We start from the raw sequence: 21074 nt of genomic DNA, 5'->3' as shown, positions 1-21074 counted from the left end.
TACCTGTCTACACTTAGGGCACAGAGATTAAGAACAGTGACTCCCACAGATGCCTTCTGAATAAAGGGAACAACAGGGCAAAGAAATTGTCCAAACTGTGTCATCGCAAAGGCATATGGAAAATGAAGCTATAAGAAAAAAGAAAAAGAAACAATTAAAAAGTACATATAGAAAACATGAGCATGCAATGGAACCAAGGAAGATTCAAGTTATCTGCAGTATTCTTTGTACATTACTATTACCCTGTTTCCCCCAAAATAAGACATCCCCTGATAATAAGCCCAATCGGGCTTTTGAGTACATGACAATAAGGCCAAGCGCTTATTTCAGGGTTCAAAAAAATAATGACAGGGTCTTATTTTCAGGGAAACACGGTATCAGTAGTGTAGTAGTATGACTAGAATGACTGACAGAATAAAATATTTTTACATATTTTAGGAAGGGCACATTTATTTTCTAGAAATAAAAAAAAATGCAATGGGTTTTAAGCAATGTAGCATTATTTACCAATAAACATTCTGACCAGGCTTAGATGACAATTCTGCTCGAAGCATTATCTATCAATTCTACTCCAAGGTTTCATGCATTCATTCTGAGGCGCAAATAAGTCTCCTATGCTTTGTTTCCCTGAAGTCTCTTCCCTCTGTATTTACCAATTTAAATAGCTTGTGATATTGAGCAGAAAATACACTTAAACTGAAGTAGAAGGCAGGCAGGAAATACCTAACTCCTTTCTAAAACTGTTAGGTCAGCTGAAAAGCATCACCCAAAAATTCAGCACATGAATTTAGCCCTTCCATAAATCATGATGTCAGCATAAATAGCAATCAGGGTGTTAAAAATTCCCACTGGGAAGGAAAAGTGTTACATTGCTTATCAGAAGCAGCTAATACATTACATCCAACCAACTGACAACAGCAGTTGGTTGGACATACTTCTACCAACTTCTACCAATATACTGCGGTCATTGAACACTAAAGTGAAACTAGGCCTTTCTGGTTCTGTGAAGAAAGGAAAGTCCAGAACAAGTACATATTTTCCCAAATACACTAGAATTCACATACATATTGCTTTTTCGTCCCAATTTTCTGTTTCAGTAGACTGATGTCAGGGACTCCATTTGTATAATATATTCACTGGGAAGATTTTGTTGAAAAGGTTTTCAGGGCAACCTACATCCTCCTCTTTCTTTTCTTCTTACAATATTTTGTTGATGAAATTTAACAAAGTTCAATCTTCTTTAATAGATGTACCATTAAATAATATATATCTTTATTAAAGTTTTGAAACTATATTTCTCAAAACAAATTTGCTGAATAATGTCTTGCATAGTATAATTCTGATCCCAAATTTATAAATGGAAACCAGAAACTTTCAAATATTTTAAGGCTTTGCTTCTGGAATTCAGGAAAACTGACCAGATAATTACAACTTATTGAGCCTTCTAACCTTGGTTTTTTCATTCTGCCAAACAAGACGCAAATTTCACTTGGATGAATTCTCTAAAAGTGACTTATTGTTTGCACATGAACCTCAGAAAAACTTCATGTTAGAAAACCAGAAAAAATTCTTACAGTAAGTACTAATTTTAATTTAAGTGAATGCAAATATTCTTCTACTTACACACATTACACTGTACTGTAGTAGATTGACTCTACAAACCAGCATATAGTTTAATAATTTATTCTATAAACCAAGGTTATGGGGGAAAATGTCTTAGCATTAAGCTGGAACCCAGTCAAAATGTTTTAAATTAACAGAATAAAAAAAATCAAGTCCAATACATATTTTGATGATGTTCGTCCATTGTGTTCGAAGAAGACTTTGACATCTAACAGGTTGTGGGCTATCCATGATATATCTGCAGGTGGCTGGTAAGTCCTATACGGGCATGAAATGTTCTGCCACATGTATGGCAGACGTGTGGACACTATTGTTGCAGCATTTGCAGCTCTGGCTTTGCGGAGTGCTTGCTTCTCTTGTGCTATGGTTGTTTTTCTGTCCTCTGATGTCTGGCAGCCTTGGTGGATCAGTGTGCGCCATGTCAATCAATCTTGTGCCAGGATTTCCCAGGAGGTGATGGCGATATCCAGGGACTTGAAGGAGGCTTTCAATGTGTCCCTGTATCGCTTCCTTTGTCCCCCATGCAATCAGTTTCCTTGATGCAATGGTCTGGTATCCATGCAACATGGCCTGCCCAGCGTGTCTGGGCTTTCATCAGCAGGGTGTGAACTGATGGCAGGCCTGCTCTGGAGAGGACTTCTGTGTCTGGCACCTTGTCCTGCCACCGGATCCTCAGAATTCTACGGAAGCAGGTCATGTGGAAGTGGTTCAATTGCCTAGGTGCCTCCTCTATACAGTCTACGTCTCACTGGCATAGTTAGGGTACATCAGGGTAGTTAGCACTACTGCTTGGTAGACTTTGAGTTTTGTAGCAAGGCTTATTCCATGGCGGTCCCACACGTTGGTCAGTACTCTGCCAAATGCAGAGCTTGCCTTGGCGATTCTGCAGTTGACCTCAATGTGAATTGTTACTGCGTGGGAGAGGGTGCTGCCAAGGTATGTAAATTGGTCCACTGCTTGCAGCTTTTGTCCCTTCACCGTAATGGTGGGCTCTTGGTGTTGGGCTTTCAGAGCTGGCTAATGCATCACTTCGGTCTTCTTTATGTTGATGAGGAGGCTGAAGTTGTCGCATGCTGCTGCGAATTTGTGGCTTGCATTTCCTGCTCTGATCCAGCATGTCAGGGCACAGTCGTCAGCAAAGAGGAGGTTACATAACACAAGATCTTCTTGATCTTGGTGACAGCCTGGAGTCTTCGCAGGTTAAACAGTCAAAATGTTTTAAATTAACAGAATAAAAAAAAATTATCAAGTCCAATACATATTTTAAAGACTAAATGAAGACCAAATCAAACTTCTATAAATGATATAATCACAGATTAAGCAAATAAAAATACCCTGACACAGTTACTTTAAACTTTTCTCTCCTTTCTGTATCAAAATAAAGTATCCAAAGTGTGATCTAATTGCCAAACCTTATGTTCAGGAGTGAAATCCAACAGGTTCTGACAGGTTCCGGAGAACCGGTAGTGGAAATTTTGAGCAGTTCGGAGAACCGGTAGCAGAAATTTTGAGTAGTTCAGAGAACTGGCAAATACCGCCTCTGGCTGGCCCCAGAGTGTGGTGGAGATTTTGCAATATCCTTCCCCAGGAGTGGGGTGGGAATTGGGATTTTGCAGTATCCTTCCCCTGTCACGCCAAGCCACGCCCACCAAGCCACACCATGCCCACCAAGCCATGCCCACAGAACCGATAGTAAAAAAAATCGGATTTTACCACTGTTTATGTTCAGTACCATCTCTATATGAGCATGCAATCAGCAAATTAAGCACAACCTTCTAAGAATACACACATACATACAAAATTTTTAAAGGGGCAGGAAACAAGCATTGTAAGGAATGAATATTTACAGGTTTCTGCAAGGCATCAAGTATTTGAAAAGAAAATAATAAAATTGAGGGAGTAGAAAAAATGAACTCTTAGGGAAAAAATAAGATTCAAAGGAATTGTAATAGAAGCATATCAATCCAGACTATAGCATTCTGTCACCTTTAATATAGTGCTACATTTTGTTCTCTATTTTGCAATAAGTAAAATATGCCCTACTATTTAATTTCTTGGAATCTCAGCTTTCATTTCTTTCTGCATGGGATTGGAACTGGCTGTGACTGATTAGGAAAAAAGATCTTAAGAGTTATTATGGACTCTGTTTATTGAAAATACCATCCCTTGTGCAATTACTGTAAAAAAGCAAAAAAAAAAAAAAGGAAACGAATTTCAATCAGGAAGTCAATTGAAAACATATTGGTAATTGCTAATATAACAATGTTTTAGTACAAGACTATAAGGTGACCATATTCAGAGTATTGTGTATAGTTCCAATCACTGAATTTTTAGAAGGGTAGTACAGAGCTAGAAAGGATAAAAAAAGACTGTTCGTACAATGATACAAACAACATGATTAGGGGGTAGAAGTTTCTTTTCTAAAAGAAAAGGCCACAGAACTTGGGACTTTTCATCTTGGAACAAATGTAAGGGATGATATATGGTAGGGATTTATAAACCATACGTGGTATAGATTATGTGAATGCAGACAAGTAATGTTAGAACATCTGCTAATACTAAATGTAGAAACAGGAGATCATATCATCAGCTCCTGCAAGATTGAAGCTGATTATAAACAACATAACAAGTCACCCAAATGATTTACTGGAACATTTGTAAAATGTTCCAGTAAATGCGCCAGTAATGAAAAATTGGAGGGAACATAACATTGAAAAAGTAGTTGAGAATGAGTGGGTTAAAATATTGTGGGATATTTTAATCAAAACTTATCAAGTTTTGTTTAATAACATGCTAAATAACAGAGTGTCAAGAGCTAAAAATCAAAACTGAAAGATTACAGAATAATCAGCACCTGAGTGCCATATTAAAAAATCTGGGACAACAGTTAGAAAATCTGTGCATCGTCAAAATTTCCATCAATCAATTACAAAAAGAACTGTACTGCTTGGATCCACAAATATATTATGCTAGAACATTATCACATTCTAGGTTCTTGGGAAGAACATGATGTATATGAGGGACAATGTCAGCTAGAGAACTGGCAGCTGTGATCTCACATTGTTGTGTACATAACATCTGTCTATATCAGGTTCTTGGGAAGAACTGTATAGTTGAACAAAAATGCCAAATCCAGTCTAACTATCTGGCTGACAGTACATGCAAACACAATAATAGTAATAATTAATTTTATATGCCATTTAACCACGAGTGACTCAAATACTTTCAGTTGGCCACTGAGTGACTGAAAATGCTGTGTTAGATAGGTTTGTGGTCTCATGCAGCAGGAATCTCCTTATGATCTATGTTCACATACTCACACAAATGTTTTTTGAAAACATTCAAAATAGTTTTTACATGTGCACACATTGTCTTTCTTCTAAATGCATGCATACAATCAGGAAAAGTGATCTAAAATTTGTGTCAGTGGGATAGAAAAGACCCCCATGAGTTGATAAGAACCATGTGGATAGAAGTCTGGCCCAAGATATATATATCTAAATGTATTTCCAAACAAAGATGAAAGTTTGTACTTATGCCAAAACTTCGGTCAGCTAGAGTTCAATTTACTTTCAAAGAATGCTGCAAAAAATTTAATTTATAGTGTAAGTAAATCTACTCGGTTAAGAAAGGAAATGGATATTGAAAAGTGGTATATAGAAAGAAAGGCAAGTTTACGTCAATATCAAATATTAATTAAGATATAAATGTTCACAAAGATCATTCTCCAAAGGGATCATTTATATCATTAAGTGGAATCCCCTGGCAATGCAAGTTCATGAAGAAAAACAGAGGGATGTCCAACCTCTGCATAAACACATCCAGCAAAAAGGATATTACCATCTCATTTACATGTGGTTCATTTTTTATAACACTTAATCAGAAATTGCTTTTAATTGCCATGAATAACTTTATTCCATGTCCTGCACCCTGGCCTAATTGAAATGGGGTCTTGACCTTGTGCATGACATCCTTTCAGCTACCTGAAGAAATGTAATATGCTTCTTCTATATGCTATAATAACCAATCCCAATCATCCTCAGTGCCCTTCTTGGCATCTCTTCCAATTCCTCTGATATCGATAAAAGTGAACATAATACTCAAGGTTGCTCTGACCAATTAAGAATTCTATGAATAACTATTATTTGGAAACTTCTTTTCCAAAATCTGTGTTACAATGTTTATTCATGTTGTGGATAATCTACTATTCCAACAGCTTTTTTTACAAGGCCAGATAACAGCAGCTGGCCATATTATTTTCCTTTCTGATAAAGAACCTGCACTAACCTCTTCTAAATTTGTCTACCATTTTTACCTACTTCTGTAATCTGTGCCATCTACAAATTTGAAACTATATCTTTATCTCTTCATCTAAATCATTAATGAAAATGTTGAAAATATCCCAAAAGGAAATCTTATAACTTTGATATATCACCCCAGTTCATGGATTACTTGCTATATCACTCCAGTTTAATAAGATATCACTTAAATTGTGGTTTTCCAAACACTTGTGCATTCACCTAATAAATGTACATGCAACTCATACTTAATCAGCCTTCTAATCAGAATATAAAGAAATTATTTCCACAATCCACTAAAGAAATCACCAAACTAATAATTGTTTTCAAAACAATTTCGTTATTATATGCTCTAGCATCTTTCTCAGATGGTGCTTTATAATAATTCAAACTCTCTGTTCCAAGTTATCTCTTTGGAAATTTTAAGACTTGCACAATCCTACTAATCTGTAAAGTCCATGAATAAAAAAAAGTAGAGATGTTCTTTTTGGCCTGGTGGGGGAAAAAGGCAAAGAAGGGGGAAAAAACTGATTAAGATAATTCCTAAAGAAAAAGAGTGAAGCTGGGAAGGAAAAGAATAAAACCAAAGACAAAAGTCAAATGAAAACAAAGAAGAGCCATGTACATTATGTACATATAATATATGTTTATTATTATATAAATATATATAACATATAATAAAATATAATAATGTAGATGATAATGTTACTTTCAATACCTGAGCAGCTATAACTCACACAAGAAAGCAAAGGATACTACTTTTTCAACTAGTATTAATGAGTTTGCTTGAACATTGGCAGAAAGCTATTAACAGTAGAAGCAGTTTGACAATGGGACAAAAAAATTAACAGAATGATGTGTTAACTCATCTGCAGGCCTTCAAGAAAAAGTTGTATAGTTTAGCTCTCAATTCCTGGATTGGGCAACAGATAGAATAGATGACAGTTACAAGACTCTTCCGAATTTGATTCAATGTCTGAATGATAAAATGTCTATGAATTTACTGGAACAATTGCCAGATTAAGACATATTAAAGAAGTATTCTTGGTTTAGGACAGGGCTCAACAATCTGCGGCTCTGGAGCCGCATGTGGCTCTTTCACCCCTCTGCTGCGGCTCCCTGGCACTCTAAATATGCGTCACAACTACCAATGTGCGACACCCGCCGGCATGCAATTTATTGAGCTTTTCAACCCCTGGTAGGCCAACCATGGATAAATCCAAGAAAAGAAAAGTTTCAGAAGAAAACAGAAAGTTTAATTCAACTACATATGCTAGTTTTGTGGCCGCTCAAGAAATAGTCAGGCATAGGAAGGGTTTTGTGGCTCCCAGTGTTTTCTTTTCTGTGGGAAATGGGTCCAAATGGCTCTTTGAGTGTTTAAGGTTGCAGACCCCTGGTTTAGGAAAAGAAGCCATTACATTAATTAATCCACAATGCTACCTTTAAAAATCTTATTTCTTAGTTGCAATACATAAACTGAACCAGGCAGAGAAATATTCTGTAAAGCAACAAAATACATCAATATAAGGCAAGAGAGATTAGATTTTACTTTTTGTCTCTAAACAAATCTCTGCAACCAAAAAGAAAGAAAGAAAGAAAGAAAGAAAGAAAGAAAGAAAGAAAGAAAGAAAGAAAGAAAGAAAAGAATTACTCTCAAACAATAAAAACTAAAAGAGAGATGCAATAGAACACATATTATCCAAGTAATACTTTAGTTCAGCCTTTTTAATGCTAATTGGAAACTAATTAAACTGTCACCAGTTCAGTGAAGGTTTAGGAGACTTTTTCTTGTAGTAGATATCCCAGAACTGAGGAGCAATAGCCTTTCCCTTTTCAAAATATCCCATCTTTTCTTTTTAATTTGATTTATATGCCGCCCTTCTCCGGAGACTCAGGGTGGCTTACAATGTGCTAAGCAATAGCCTTCATCCTTTTGTATATTTATACAAAGTCAGCTTATTGCCCCCACAACTGGGTCCTCAATTTACCTACCTTAGAAAGGATGGAAGGCTGAGTCAACCTTGAACCTGGCGAGATTTGAACCTGCAGTAATTGCAGACATCTGGTCTTAATAACCAGCTTAATAACAGGGTGCTTTAGACCACTGTACTACCAAGGCTGTGTCTTCCTTCCTCGATCTTCCTGCCACAGTGAGATTTTAGGCGATTTCCTTCAACATCCATAAAAGCTAAAGCCTGTAAGCCAAAAAATGTGCATGCCCAATCAGCGGACTGCAGTTAAATATTTTCTCCTTTCCATACTGGGGAAAATCCAGAGGACTGCAGAGGGAACCATGTTCTATAAAGAAAACAATCTACATTACAGCCAAAACCTCATGCAAACAAATGAAACTATAGGAAGGTCCTAAAACCAGAAGCCAGTCTTCAGTTTTGGAAGATCTGGGGGAATAACCATTAAGTTCCTAAACTGTAAGGTCTAAGAAATGGCAGAAAGAAATAGAAAGACTGAAATCAAGTTAACAATTTTGTCTAGTAATTTTGTCTAGTGATACAAAATAATTTAAACGCTTCCCAGCACTTCAAGTCATTTTCAGCTAATTTCAGACTTGGACATGAACACATCATAAATCAGAACTACAACATGCCAGGTCTGATAACTTGGAAGTGTTATTTTGAAACAAAGATTACCACATTCTTTATACAAAATAGATGGACTCATCATAGCTAAAATAGTTAACAGTTTCATTGGCCACACACATGAAAAAAGCTATGAAATGAATATTAGAAATTGAATATGGTTATAATTATTTATTGATTAGATATCCATTGCTCAAAAAAGAAAAGTAAATGGAAACTACAAAACTTTGTACTGTATGAAAATTAGAACACACTATTTACAGTGTGTTTAAAATAAATATATTTGGAAGATTCGGAATAGTGAAGTTTATCATTTTATTATATAGAGTAAATAAAGTATCAATTTTCATACAATCCAGTTTTTGCATAGTTGATCTGTGTTTTAACAAAAGCAATGTTAAAAATCTCATTAATTATACTGTATCACATAAGTATTAAAGATACTTCTGTAGTAACAAACTTTTTACAATAAGCAAGCATGCTATGTTCTACATTAAGCCAATGATTCTGTTAATATACATCTCTTTTATTCATTAAAAATATTTGTGAGAACTGTTGATTTGACAAGTCCATGATAAAAGAGAGTTGAATCCTTTCCCTCTCCAAGTAATTCTGATTCAATTTAGAATTATATAAATACAAAATTCCTTCAATATTGATCTCATCTCTAAAATTTGGTCAGAGGCTAAACTTTCTATTTTAGGAAGTTTACTACTGTATACTATTTTTCCACAGGAGAAAGGATTTCTCTTTGTCCCATGATATTGTTTCCAACTACAGATCTGCTGTATGGTTTTTAGCATGTCTGCTTTCTAAATAGCAATATTTAATTATCCTACACTAGATTCCTATATTGACTTTATTTATACAGTCACAAATATATTCAGTTTTTATTTCATCCATAAATCATAATTTTTTTAAAGATACAAACAAAAGAAAGAAATCATAAAGAAATCATGATGAGCCTTAGTTCATTAAGTAACAAATTATATATAAATCCTAAAAAAAATTCCAAACTTACAAATACCGGTAATTGCCCTACTCAAATAGTTTCATACTAGATGTCACTAAGCATTTAGACAGGGATACATTATGACTCTAAAAGGCAACAAGTACAAGCCCAAACTCAACTATTATTGTTGTGAAACAGATCTTTTAAGGTTCTGCAACTTTGAAGTTTCCTTAGACTGTACAATGCCATCAGCAAGGGCTATATAGTATGCAGTGTTTTTCCTTTCTTCTTCTTTTCTTCCAAGCTCCAAAGCCCAAGAAACAATCATATCAGTTCCAACTGTGCTTTACTGTCCACCTAACTCTTCAATTGCATGGAAAGAAGAAGGAAGGAAGGAAGGAAGGAAGGAAGGAAGGAAGGAAGGAAGGAAGGAAAAAGGAAGAAAGAAAGAAAGAAAGAAAGAAAGAAAGAAAGAAAGAAAGAAAGAAAGAAAGAAAGAAATGCAATTACTGCTGCCTCTTCTGGCCTAGTGAATTAAAAAACAGAAAGCTAAAAGTCTGTGTGCCAGAAGAAAAAATATGGGATATTTGTTGAAAAATAAAGGTGGAAAACTTAAAAATGAAAAAAAAAAAATCCAAACCACCTTTTCCAACTTGACAGCATAATTGTAAAGATGCTCCCTCATTATATTAAATTCTGACGTATGGAAGTGAATCATCTGAATATCATCCATTGTGATAATCCACATCCCATGAACATTCAGAATTGTCGTATATGTTTTAAATAGCATGATAGATAAAATTGTAAGCTCTGTATAACACAATAACAAAAAATCAATGACATTTAGTACCATCTTATGAAATCAATTAGCGATACAGAAAGAAAATAATTAAATAACTGTTACTAAATAGACTGAAATGTGTCCAAGACATCAGTAACATTAGTCAAATACAGAACTGATCCCTCACCAACTGCTTGTTCTCTCCAAGCTGTTTCATTCTGTGCACAACAATAAGGTAGTGTATTGTTTGTTTTGTAGTTAAGAAATGATTTGCATACATTTCTTACCATAGAAAGCTCTGTTCTAAAAAAGACCGGTTATAAGTACTTTCTTAACTAATATTAAATAACTCACTTTATTTGAAACACTATTATGTTTATAGTGAAATGTAAGTAACTTATTTGCCACAGACTAAATACTAACCATATCTATACATTCTCCCACATTTAAGAAAATGTATATACTGGATGTCAGTTAACATGTATGAAAAACAGGTATCACATATGCCACATCTTTTCATTTCCACCCCAACCACAATTTTAAGTTCACTTGTTCATTTGTTAAAAGTGTTAAAAGTCTGTCTCGTATAAAAAGTTTGTTTACATGTAGTCTTCCAACGGCCATAAAAACAGACAATGATTATTTATGTTACTATTGTAACACATTATTATGCTGTAAAAATTATAGGAAGCATAAGCATTATGGCATATTACCTTATATACGTGGATAGGAATATCTACGATGATGTAGATGAGATCTGCCAAGGCCAGACTGGCTATCAATGCATTAGGTCCATTCCTCATACATTTGTTCTGATAGATTATCCGCAGAAGAGTTGCATTCCCAACAAGCCCAATGATGAATATTGCACAAGAAATTACTGTATTGATATGTTTAAAAGTATTAGTCATTCTGGGACTTTTTAGACAATTACTCTCGCTAGTGTTGGAATGATTGGCAGGAATAATTAATTTATCTTCCATTTCTATGGCAGAGATTCCAGAGTCATTCAGGCTGGAAAAGTCTCTTTCTGAACCTTCACTGATGACAGATCCAGTTACAAAAAGTCCCAAGATTATCCAAAAATGAAATGTTTCCATTTTTAAATCTTCCAAATCAATAAAATATGTTTTACTTAAAAACCTACAAAGAAAAATAATATTTATGTTGTAGTATTAGCATTGTAATCAAAGCTTCTATTTAATTAAAAAAAAAGAGAAATATTTTTACTTTGAAAATAGATAATCAGAAAACAAAAATGTCAAGCACGGGAAATCAAGAATTCAGGCAATTCAAATGAATATTTAGCTTTATTACAAGTTTAAGCTTTCTTCAAGATCCTGAATTACAAGTAGTCCTCAACTTAACAGTTCATTTAGTGACCGTTCAAAGTTACAATGGCACTGACTTATTACCGTTTTTCACAGTTAAGACTGTTGCAGCATCCCCATGGGCACATGATCAAAATTCAGATGCTTGGCAACGGACTCATATTTATGATGGTTGCAATGTCCCAGGGGCATGTGATCCCTTTTGAGACTATGACAAGCAAAGTCAACGAAGAAGCCAATTCACTTAACAACTGTGTTTCTAAGTTACAACTGCAGTGGTTCACTCAACAACTGTGGCAAGAATGGTCATAAAATGGGGCAAAATTCACTTCACAATTTTTTCATTTAGCAACAGAAATTTTGCCTCACTTCAGAAAAATGCCTTACTTCAGAGATGTAAGTTCAGGATCTAGTTCCAGAGCAACCTATAGAAAGGTGATTCAATATAATGCATGGAATAACTTTCATGTGACTCTAATCAGGGTTTCATGTTCAAATGGATCATTTTAGTATATTACTAGCTTTACAATTTCTGATTCAGTGCCAATAGTTACGATCTAAAGAAGTAAGCGTGGAAAATTATTCCTATTTGCTGACATTCGCATACAACAGAAAATTTTTAATGTGATCAACTGCCTTTCCTTCACCATTTCCCTCTTCCTAACAATCCATGTTCTGAGCCACTGTATTTTGCATAGTACTTCTTCAGAAACTTCCTGTCTTCCCTAATAACATCCAATTATTCTTTCTACTTTCCTAATCCATCATAGTCTTGGTTCCACAGTTATGGGTTCATATAGGAAGTGCTTTTTTTTTTTTTTACTTATTCAAGCTCTTTGGACAGAAGTAGTGGGTGTCTATTGTGATCTCTTTCTATTTTCTAGTTCTCTCTCTAAGAACTGCATTTGAAATATATGCATATCCTTTGTCTAAGACAACTTTCTTCAACAGGGTGCTGAATTTCTACTTAAATTCTATACTGCTGCAGTACTGCTAACTAAAGAAAACTAAATAGTATTCAGTAAACTCCATCTTTGGTTTGCTTAAATAATTATAATACAGAACGAATTAATTCAGAACGAATACATTGTTGCATTTGTTTCTAAGGTAATATGTTTATGCCTCCATTTTAAACGGATGCAAACATCATAAGGACTCATAGCGGGCAACATCTACAATATTGACACCATGCAATTATATACTTGGGTTACAGCATCCATATAATATATAAATCATGGATATTTGTGTTCTGATGACACATTTCATCCTTAGTTCCTTTATGCCTATGCCACTAAATGGCAGAAAAATGGTTCTATGTACCATTGCCTCCATCTAATGGTTATCTATATCCTTGCAACAATGATCTGATAACCCTAAATTATTATTTCTTAGACTTATGCCAGGGGTGAAATATACTTACCTTTCCTATCGGTTCACTGATGTGCATGCGCTGCGCTGTCTGCACGTGCACCATCATCTGCGCATGCACAAACCTGCACATGCGCAGATGGGACGTGATGACATCGTGGTTTGGGAGAGGCTGAGCCTCCCGCCACTGGCGCTACTGGTTCTCCGAACCACCTGCTGCCAATGCTACCAGCTCCCGCGAGCCGGATGGAGCCAGCAGCATTTCAACCCTGACTTATATCCCATATTTTCTTTGGAGCACTAGGTATTTACAGCGCATTTTATACTCCAATTTTACCACACAACTACCCAGTGAGGCAGGTGGGCTGACAGAGAGTGAGTGAACGAAAGTACTTCAGTGAGCTTCAATGGCTGAGGAAACTTGAACTTGCTCCTTAATCAACACATTGGCCATATTTTAAGTTGACTTGTCTTGGCTTTAATAAAACTATTACTGTCTTAAGATATTAAATTCAATAAAGATTAGTTGACTTAAATCCCACTGAAATAAATGGATTTTAAGACACGACTATCTTGCCACAGTACACAGTACAGTTATATGTGCCTGCTTAGAACTTAATTTCTGAATGTTAGTTGTACCCATGTAAGGTATACACTGAAAAGTAAATCAAACTTATTCTAATCTAAAATTAATTTAATCTAACAAAATATTTTAGCAAAACCAATAATGACAATGGTTGAAAATTGAATGATGTGATATTTACTGCTAAGTCAAAGGTGTGCAACTTTGACAGCAGTAAATACTTGTAACTAACCTTTTGGTAGTGTGTTGATGACCATACTTCAAAAAGTGTAGAGCAGCACTAGAGCAAAAACAAAATTTAAATGGATTTAATTTATACTTAAAGCTATTCAAACTGTAAACTAGTTGTTATAATTACCATGTAGTTGCTAGTTCATGTATTTCTGGATGTCAACTAAATTTGTATGTGATTTTTGGAGTTGCATTCAAATTAAATAGATTTATTATTTAGAACTAAAATACTGACTGATGTAAATCCAGGCACATGGGGTTTTTTTTATTTGGCTAAGCAATGGATTTATTTCTTTTGAAGTTTCTATAAACTCCAGAATGCAAACATATTTTGACATAATAAAATTGTTCTGAATAAACACATTAACTGACTAAACACATTATTATACAGAAATTCATTGAAGTCAAAGACATTCACAAATCACATAATTTTTGTGCTGTTCCAGCTTAGAGACAAATGCCTAAGAGGAAGGAGGAGGCATTAGAATCACATTTTTTACTTTTACTTTTTCACATTTCTTTGAAATGTGTTCATTTCACAGAAAAACACGAACCCCCCCTCCCACCCATTTAACTCACAAGGGGGAAAAAGAGCCTTCCAATTCGAAGGGATCTGAGATTGTTTTGCTCGAGAACTTCAGTACTTCAAGGCAAAAAGTTAACTGCGTATCCAACCCGTGTCGGTTTCCGGATGCACTGTATTGCAACTCCCATTCTGCTGGCCGACAGATGGGATTTGTAGTACAATACTCCTGAAGGGCTCCAAATTGGGGAACGGCTCATTCAGTTCAACATTTACACTGTCCCGATGGACGTTGGATCTCAGCGGTAATGGGTCGGTGGGATCAAAGGGAAGGACCTTCCGACATGCCTGCATCCGCGCAGGTGGGCAATTTAAGGTGTTGGGGGGGGGAGAGGCAGTTTAAAAGGCAGCGGCAGGAGAGCGGGGGGGGGGGCGGGCGGAGGACTTAGGTAGCCTTTCTCCAGTTGTTCTGCACCCCCCTCCCCATACCAGTCTCTCTCGGCTCCTTGATACAATTCAAGCCTACAATTCTTCTCGAATTTGGCCAGAAATCAGAAATGTCTATTCTCCTAATTGCAGACAAAACCAAGACTTGAGGACGATTTTAGGTGGGCGTAAGAGCTGCCCGCCTCTTTTGCAGCTAAACCGACTCCAAGCAGAACATTTCAACTCGGCGGCTTCGGCTTAGGCGCTACCAGAAGAGCTTCTTTGCTTCACCATCTTTCCACAAAATAAAATTTAAAAAAAGGGGGGGGGGTTGTGTGCGGAGACGGCAGCCTCGCTTTAGGACGCTGCTTCTCCTCCGCCTTCCCATCTCGCGCTTCTCCCGGGCTGGCAGAAACTAAAGCGCCGAAACCTGGGCTCCAAGGGGCGCCCGCTTTCCTCCAATACACCCACCGTTTGGTGCGTCCCCGAAAGAGAAGCGCTCCTGCTGCGCAGCCGCTCCAGTCCGAGGCGGCGCGAGGAAAGTTCGGGGCTCGAGGCGCGCGGCACCGCAAGTTGGCAGGAAGTGGCTTCTGGCGGCGTTTCCTCCAAAAAGACTTTGTAAATCCTCCCGTCTCCGTCTGGCTGGCTGGATGGCTGGCTGGCTTTGGGACTCTCCACCTCCACTGCTAGAAGGAGAGCGAGCGAGGGAGCGTTTGGATCAACCCTCTCCTCTCCCCCTCTCTAAATTTGGAAGTGGGGGGGGGTGAGGGAGGGAATTCCAGTCAAAACCGAGTTGCTGCCAGAACTATAACCGAGCACGGCATTCTGTTTCAACGGGCTGTGTGAATCCAGTTATGGTGGCCAATGGCCAACTTTTTTATTATTATCATTTTTGTTACCCCGGGGTTATATGATGCGACCAGTCATAAATTGCTAGGATCACGCCATTATATATCTCTGCAATGATCAATTTTGCTTCGCCATTCAGGTTTTTCTGAGTTCTCACTGCATAAGCATCAATGGTCTCAAACCATTGCTGTAATCAAAATAACGATCAATTTCTCTTGCATATATAAAGCCAGCCACTGTAGATTTTGGTTTTTCAAATAGATCTTCAGCACTTGTAGAAAGGCTGAAAGGATTGGGGCCATCCCAGTTTCCAGGGATAGGTTGTCCCATAGAGTGGTTGCTGTTACATCTCCAGAGTCCAACAAGGTAGGATTGTTTAACAGAAGGGATGTGGAGGATGTCTTCTCTATTAGCTCAGGAGAGATGAGAAGAAACAATAGAACAAAAGTGGTCCAGCAGTTAGCCTGGCTCTATGCCAGGGTGTCAAACTTGATATCATTGAGGGCTTCATCAGGGTTGTGCTTGACCTGAGGGGGGCTGCGGTGTGTGGTCAGAGGGCATGGTCAGCTTGACATTACTCATGTCAGGGGCACCTGTGGTGGCCTGAACGCTATGCCAGTGAAAATGGGCTCCCGAGCTCCATTTTTGGCTGGGACGGACTCCTGCAACCTTCTGCCAGCAAAAACGCTCCATTTTTGCTGGCAGAGGCCGTGATTCGGCCCTTCACTGTTTCCAGGACAGCCCCGTGGGCAAGATCTAAGTCCCCTTGGACCGGATCCGGCCCATGAGCCTTGAGTTTGACACCCCTGCCCTATGCCATGGAGGCTGTATAGGTAATAACTGGCATCTTGAATTACAATTAGAAGCGTCATGGGGATCAGTGTCGGTCACGGAGAAATGAGCATAATGAGAAGCACCCAAAAATGTGTGGTGCTGCATTCTGGACCCGCTTCAGCTTCCAAAGGCAGCCCATGAAGATCACATTACAGTAATCAAACATGAGGTGACTAACGTATGAGTCATCATTAGCAAGAATCAAAAGTGTGTGAGGGCCACAAATTCCAGTGTCTCACCCCTTTTGTGAAACTTTTAAAAATATTATAAAGTTATTGGTTAAACATTATTTAAAAGGATGATTAACCCCTGCACAAAATTATCCTGTACCTGTGTTATAACTTGATTTTCTCTTTGTGTGTTTGTTTATGTGCCATCAAGTCAGTGTCAATTATTATTAGATTTCCCCACATACACACACACAATGATGTGTCTTTCCAGTTTTCCAATGGTAATCCCTTCACCACTGTTGCTGTCTGAGTCCATATTTACTTAGAATTAAATCTCCATGAAGTCAGTAAAGTTTATTCTCAAGCAAAGTATTATAGGTTAAAGTCTGTAGGCTTATTCTGTTGCAGTGCTGCTTTCATTAAAACTGTTTAAAGTGGCACAGGTTCAATAATCATAGTTCTGAACCTATATAGGTTTTGATGGATTGTTTTATATTGGCTATTCTGCTGTCTTAAATGAAAACATCTGGAAAAACACATTCAAGTTTCTTATAATAATGCAGCGTTCTTACTTAATCCATCACTAAAAGACAATGAATTTTAAAAAGGACATGTACAGATGTATAATGTGGAAAATTAATGGTCCTACTAGTCAGCTTGGTGAAGTTACGTACTGTAACTAATGAATTAAATTATAAAGAATAAACATATTTCCCCTTTTCATGATAAAATTTGAACCCTCCTTATTTTCCCCAAGAAAATATGTTTTCTTTTCAGAGTCACTAGGTAAATGATCATTTTGTACAATGCCAGCTAACCATATCAAAAAAAGGATATGGTTTACTGTATCTGTGTATAAGATCAAATTACGATGGCTGCAATGTTATCTTTTATCTTCTAGCTTCAACTCCTCCAGAAACTTTTATATCACATTGATATGAAGCTTTGCAGCAGCTCAGAATTGAGCCACAGCTGCTTAATCTCTAGTCAATTCAGATAGTCATGTAATAACATAAGAAAAGAGATAGACATTGTGCTTACATTATGATTGTTAATTTTCTGTAGTGAATCTCTACGTATGACTATTTATGTCTAATTTGGAAGTCTCCATTTGGCAAATGTATGAATGTTCATGAAGTTTTCCTACAGCAAACACCCAGTCCTTAAACATACAAACTGCCTCTTCATCCATGACTAAGAGAAGAGAGGATGGGAAGAGTGGCTCACTACTCTTCACATGTTGAATTAAATGTAATAAATAATAAAATCCGTGGTGGTGTGGTGTTTAGAACGCAGTACTGCCATCTAACTCACTACTCACTCCAGGAGTTTGATTCTGAGTGGCTCAAGATTGACTCAGCCTTCCATCCTTCTGAGGTTGGGAAAATGAGGATTGTTTGGGGCAATATGTTAACATCGTAAACCACTTAAAGAGGGCTGTAAAGCACTATGAAGTGGTATATAAGTCTAAGTCGCTAGCATCCTGCCATAAAATGAGGTCATTTTATCACCTCATTCTTTGACCTCAAAGTATTGCTCTCTTTTGATTAGGATAGGAGTTGGAAGTGATTTAATCGCTCAAGGGTGAAGTGATTGCCGGATTTAACAAGCTATAATGGAAAACTGGGAAAATGCGTTTGAGGTTTTTGGCAAGTCTACAGTAATTGTACTGTTACGGGATTGATTATTTTAATTATGGCAAATAGTCCAGTGTACTTAGGTTCAAGTGTTATCTGGACTGAGGGTATCTGGTGGACAAATAGACTTTGTTTCCAATGTTAAATTCTTTTGGTTTAAGGGCATTTTTTGTCAGCTTGTTTCTTGTTTCATGTGCCTCCTCCAGGGCTTTGCAAACTATCAGCCAAATGCTTTGTAGTTGATTGACCCAGTCTATCAGGGAAGTGTTCTAGGTTTGTGTGTGAATTGTGGCTGTTCTGGAATGGCTACAAACTCCTGGCCCATTGCCACTCAGAACCGTGCAAATCCAGTGCTGCTGTTTATAACTGCTTATAAACTGCAGCTTATAACTGCATTGTTATAAGCTACTTTGGCGAGGTCATCACAGTTGTCCTGGGAAGGGCGGCTCTCTACTTTTCATGTATTGGATTAAATATATTAATGGATGGGGGCATCACAGAGTTATTTAGAGATTCCTTAGCTTTGTTCTCTGGCTAATTGAATCTGGCAGTTTTGAAAGAAAATATTTTGTTAGAGCCTCTTTGTTATTTTGTCCTATTGCAGAGATGAGACACAAACCACAGAAAAAATATTTTGGAATTACCCTTCGGAATTTAATCATGGCTGTAATCAAACCATTTCAGCCAGAAAAAAAAATGAAAAAGGCAGCCAGATTTTATTCTTCTTTTTTTTTTAAAAAAAAATTGATTTTTATTATAACATATAGTGATACATTCAGTACATTTTCGGTTCATTGGTGCAATTATATACATATATACATCTACATGCATTATTACTTTATTTACATTATTTTATTCTTCATTGTACCAATAAAGGAGGATATTTGTAGTCCAGGGTTGAAATGAGGGGTCCTTGGTGCTCTCTGAACTTGGTTGTTTTCTTGCATATGTTTCATTACCCAAACTAGGCAACAACAAACTAGGTAAAACAACAACATCTAGTTCATTTTTCATTGTTTTCTTGCAGGGATAATTGGGGATGAGGAGTGGGGGCAAGGAAAATTGAGCAAAATTAAGGGGCCTAATTTGTTATCTTCATGTCTTTTAATTTCAAATAGCTTTCAGAATATAGCAGCAGCATGTGATTCTATGCATCTATTACTAGCTCAGGGCATTGACTGCCTGTAATATCTTTTACTACCATAATTTTTGTTGTAATCATGCAGTTTGAATATTAATAACTGTCACAGATATTGCAGGTCTCAGCAGCTTGTAGCAACCAGATTAATTCTTCTTCTGACTCCCTTTTCACAGTCTCTGAAAACCACCTTTATTATCAAAAATTGGTCGCATGATTTCCCAGCACTTTTCAGATGGGAAACTCATGAACACTGTAATCCTAAAATAGTTGAATACAGTGTCAAAAACAACAAACAATTCAGTAGCAAAAATAAAGAAAAGGATATGACTGACTATTACATATTTATTATGTGAAGTTTTCAGTTCTGTCCCCCCACCTCAAATATTTGGTGTGGACATTGGCCACAAACAAAGTGGACCAAGTCTGATGTCACAATTTTTTAAAATATTTAATGAACGTATGCTATCACTAGACTTGACTGAGATGACAAACAGATCTGGTGAAATATAGCATCTTTATTTATATCAAAAGAAATAAAGTCAGAAAGGGAGAACCCCTGAGTAGCTTTCAGTGCTTGTGTTCTATCCAGGGATTTTTTTAGCAAATTATCACTTATGTTTTGACTTGAATATAAAATAATCTCATTGTGGTGAATATTTGACACAGTTTAAAAAAACTATTGAATACTCCAAAATACAATCACTGGCATTTGAGAGTATTATTGTGTCTTGTTAAAGTGGATTTCTTAGGAAATAACATTTCTTTTTTGCCAATAGATGAATTGATGAATTGAAAAGATGTTGAGACCCTAGAGAGAGTGCAGAGAAGAGCATCGAAGATGATAAAGGGTCTGGAGGCTGAAACATATGATGAACAGTTGAAGGAACTGAGTATGGGTAGTCAATGAAAGAGAAGAACTAGTAGTAATATGAAAACAGTCTTCCAGTACTCGAGGGGCTGTTACCAAAAAAGCTGATCTATTGTCCAAAGCACCTGAAGGCAGAACAGCAAATAATGGGTGGAAGATCATTAAAGAAAGATCCAACCTAGAATTAAGGAGAAATTGCCTGATAGAACAATTAATCAGTGGAACAATTTACCTCAGGAAGTTGTGGGTGCTCCATCACTGGAGGTTTTCAAGAAGAGACTGGACAGCCATTTGTCCAGAATCATATAGGTCCTCCTGCTTGAGCAGGAGATTGGCCTAGAAGACCTTCCAACTCTTTTATTGCATGTTTTATGTTCTTTGAATACATGTCAAGAACTAAGGCCCATATGAAATTGGCATGTGTTTTTTAAATCATATATGGAATTTAGGTTGAACTTAGGTTGAAGGGATATGTTCTAAAAACTGATGCAAGCATTTCAAATCTGGTTTTCAGTAAGAAGTTACAGTATCTGTAAAATTGTGTAAGAAATATTATTGTAGAGAACTATTTTGCACATTTATTTATTTGTTTGTTTGTTTGCATTCCATTTTTATTATTCTTACAAATAACTCAAGACAGTAAACATTCCTCCTCCTATTTTCCCCACAAAAACAACTTGTGAGATGGTGTGGACTGAGAGAGAGTAACTGGCCCAAGATCACCCAGTTGGCTTTCATGGACTTGAACTCACAGTTTCTCACTTTCTAGCCCAATGCCTTAACTGATGTTGACATCCAGTTTGGTATTAAGCTGTATGTTTGGATCCATGCATTGTGAATTTATTTAGCTTAATAGTAGCTT

At 36.8% G+C, this 21074-nt stretch overlaps 1 protein-coding gene across 1 annotated transcript in view; it reads right to left on the bottom strand.

Annotated features, from left to right (window-relative positions):
- The window catches only part of EDNRA (endothelin receptor type A), a 34466-nt gene extending 19107 nt beyond the window's left edge, over positions 1-15359 (bottom strand). The window contains exons 1-4 of the mRNA XM_070948162.1: positions 15185-15359; positions 13766-13813; positions 10965-11394; positions 4-128 (exon numbers count right to left, since the gene is read on the bottom strand). Of these exons, the coding sequence (XP_070804263.1) occupies positions 4-128; positions 10965-11351 (512 nt within the window). The 5' untranslated portion in view covers positions 11352-11394; positions 13766-13813; positions 15185-15359. The remainder of the gene's footprint in view (positions 1-3; positions 129-10964; positions 11395-13765; positions 13814-15184) is intronic.
- Between the last annotated feature and the right edge of the window lie 5715 nt (positions 15360-21074).

Source organism: Pituophis catenifer, unplaced genomic scaffold (genome assembly GCF_029215685.1).
Source record: "Pituophis catenifer annectens isolate HBS135680 unplaced genomic scaffold, rPitCat1.0.hap2 SCAF_8, whole genome shotgun sequence".
Classification (NCBI taxonomy): Eukaryota; Metazoa; Chordata; class Lepidosauria; order Squamata; family Colubridae; genus Pituophis; species Pituophis catenifer.
The sequence above is the reverse complement of the archived record's forward strand: the minus strand, read 5'-3'. Positions and strand labels throughout refer to the sequence as shown.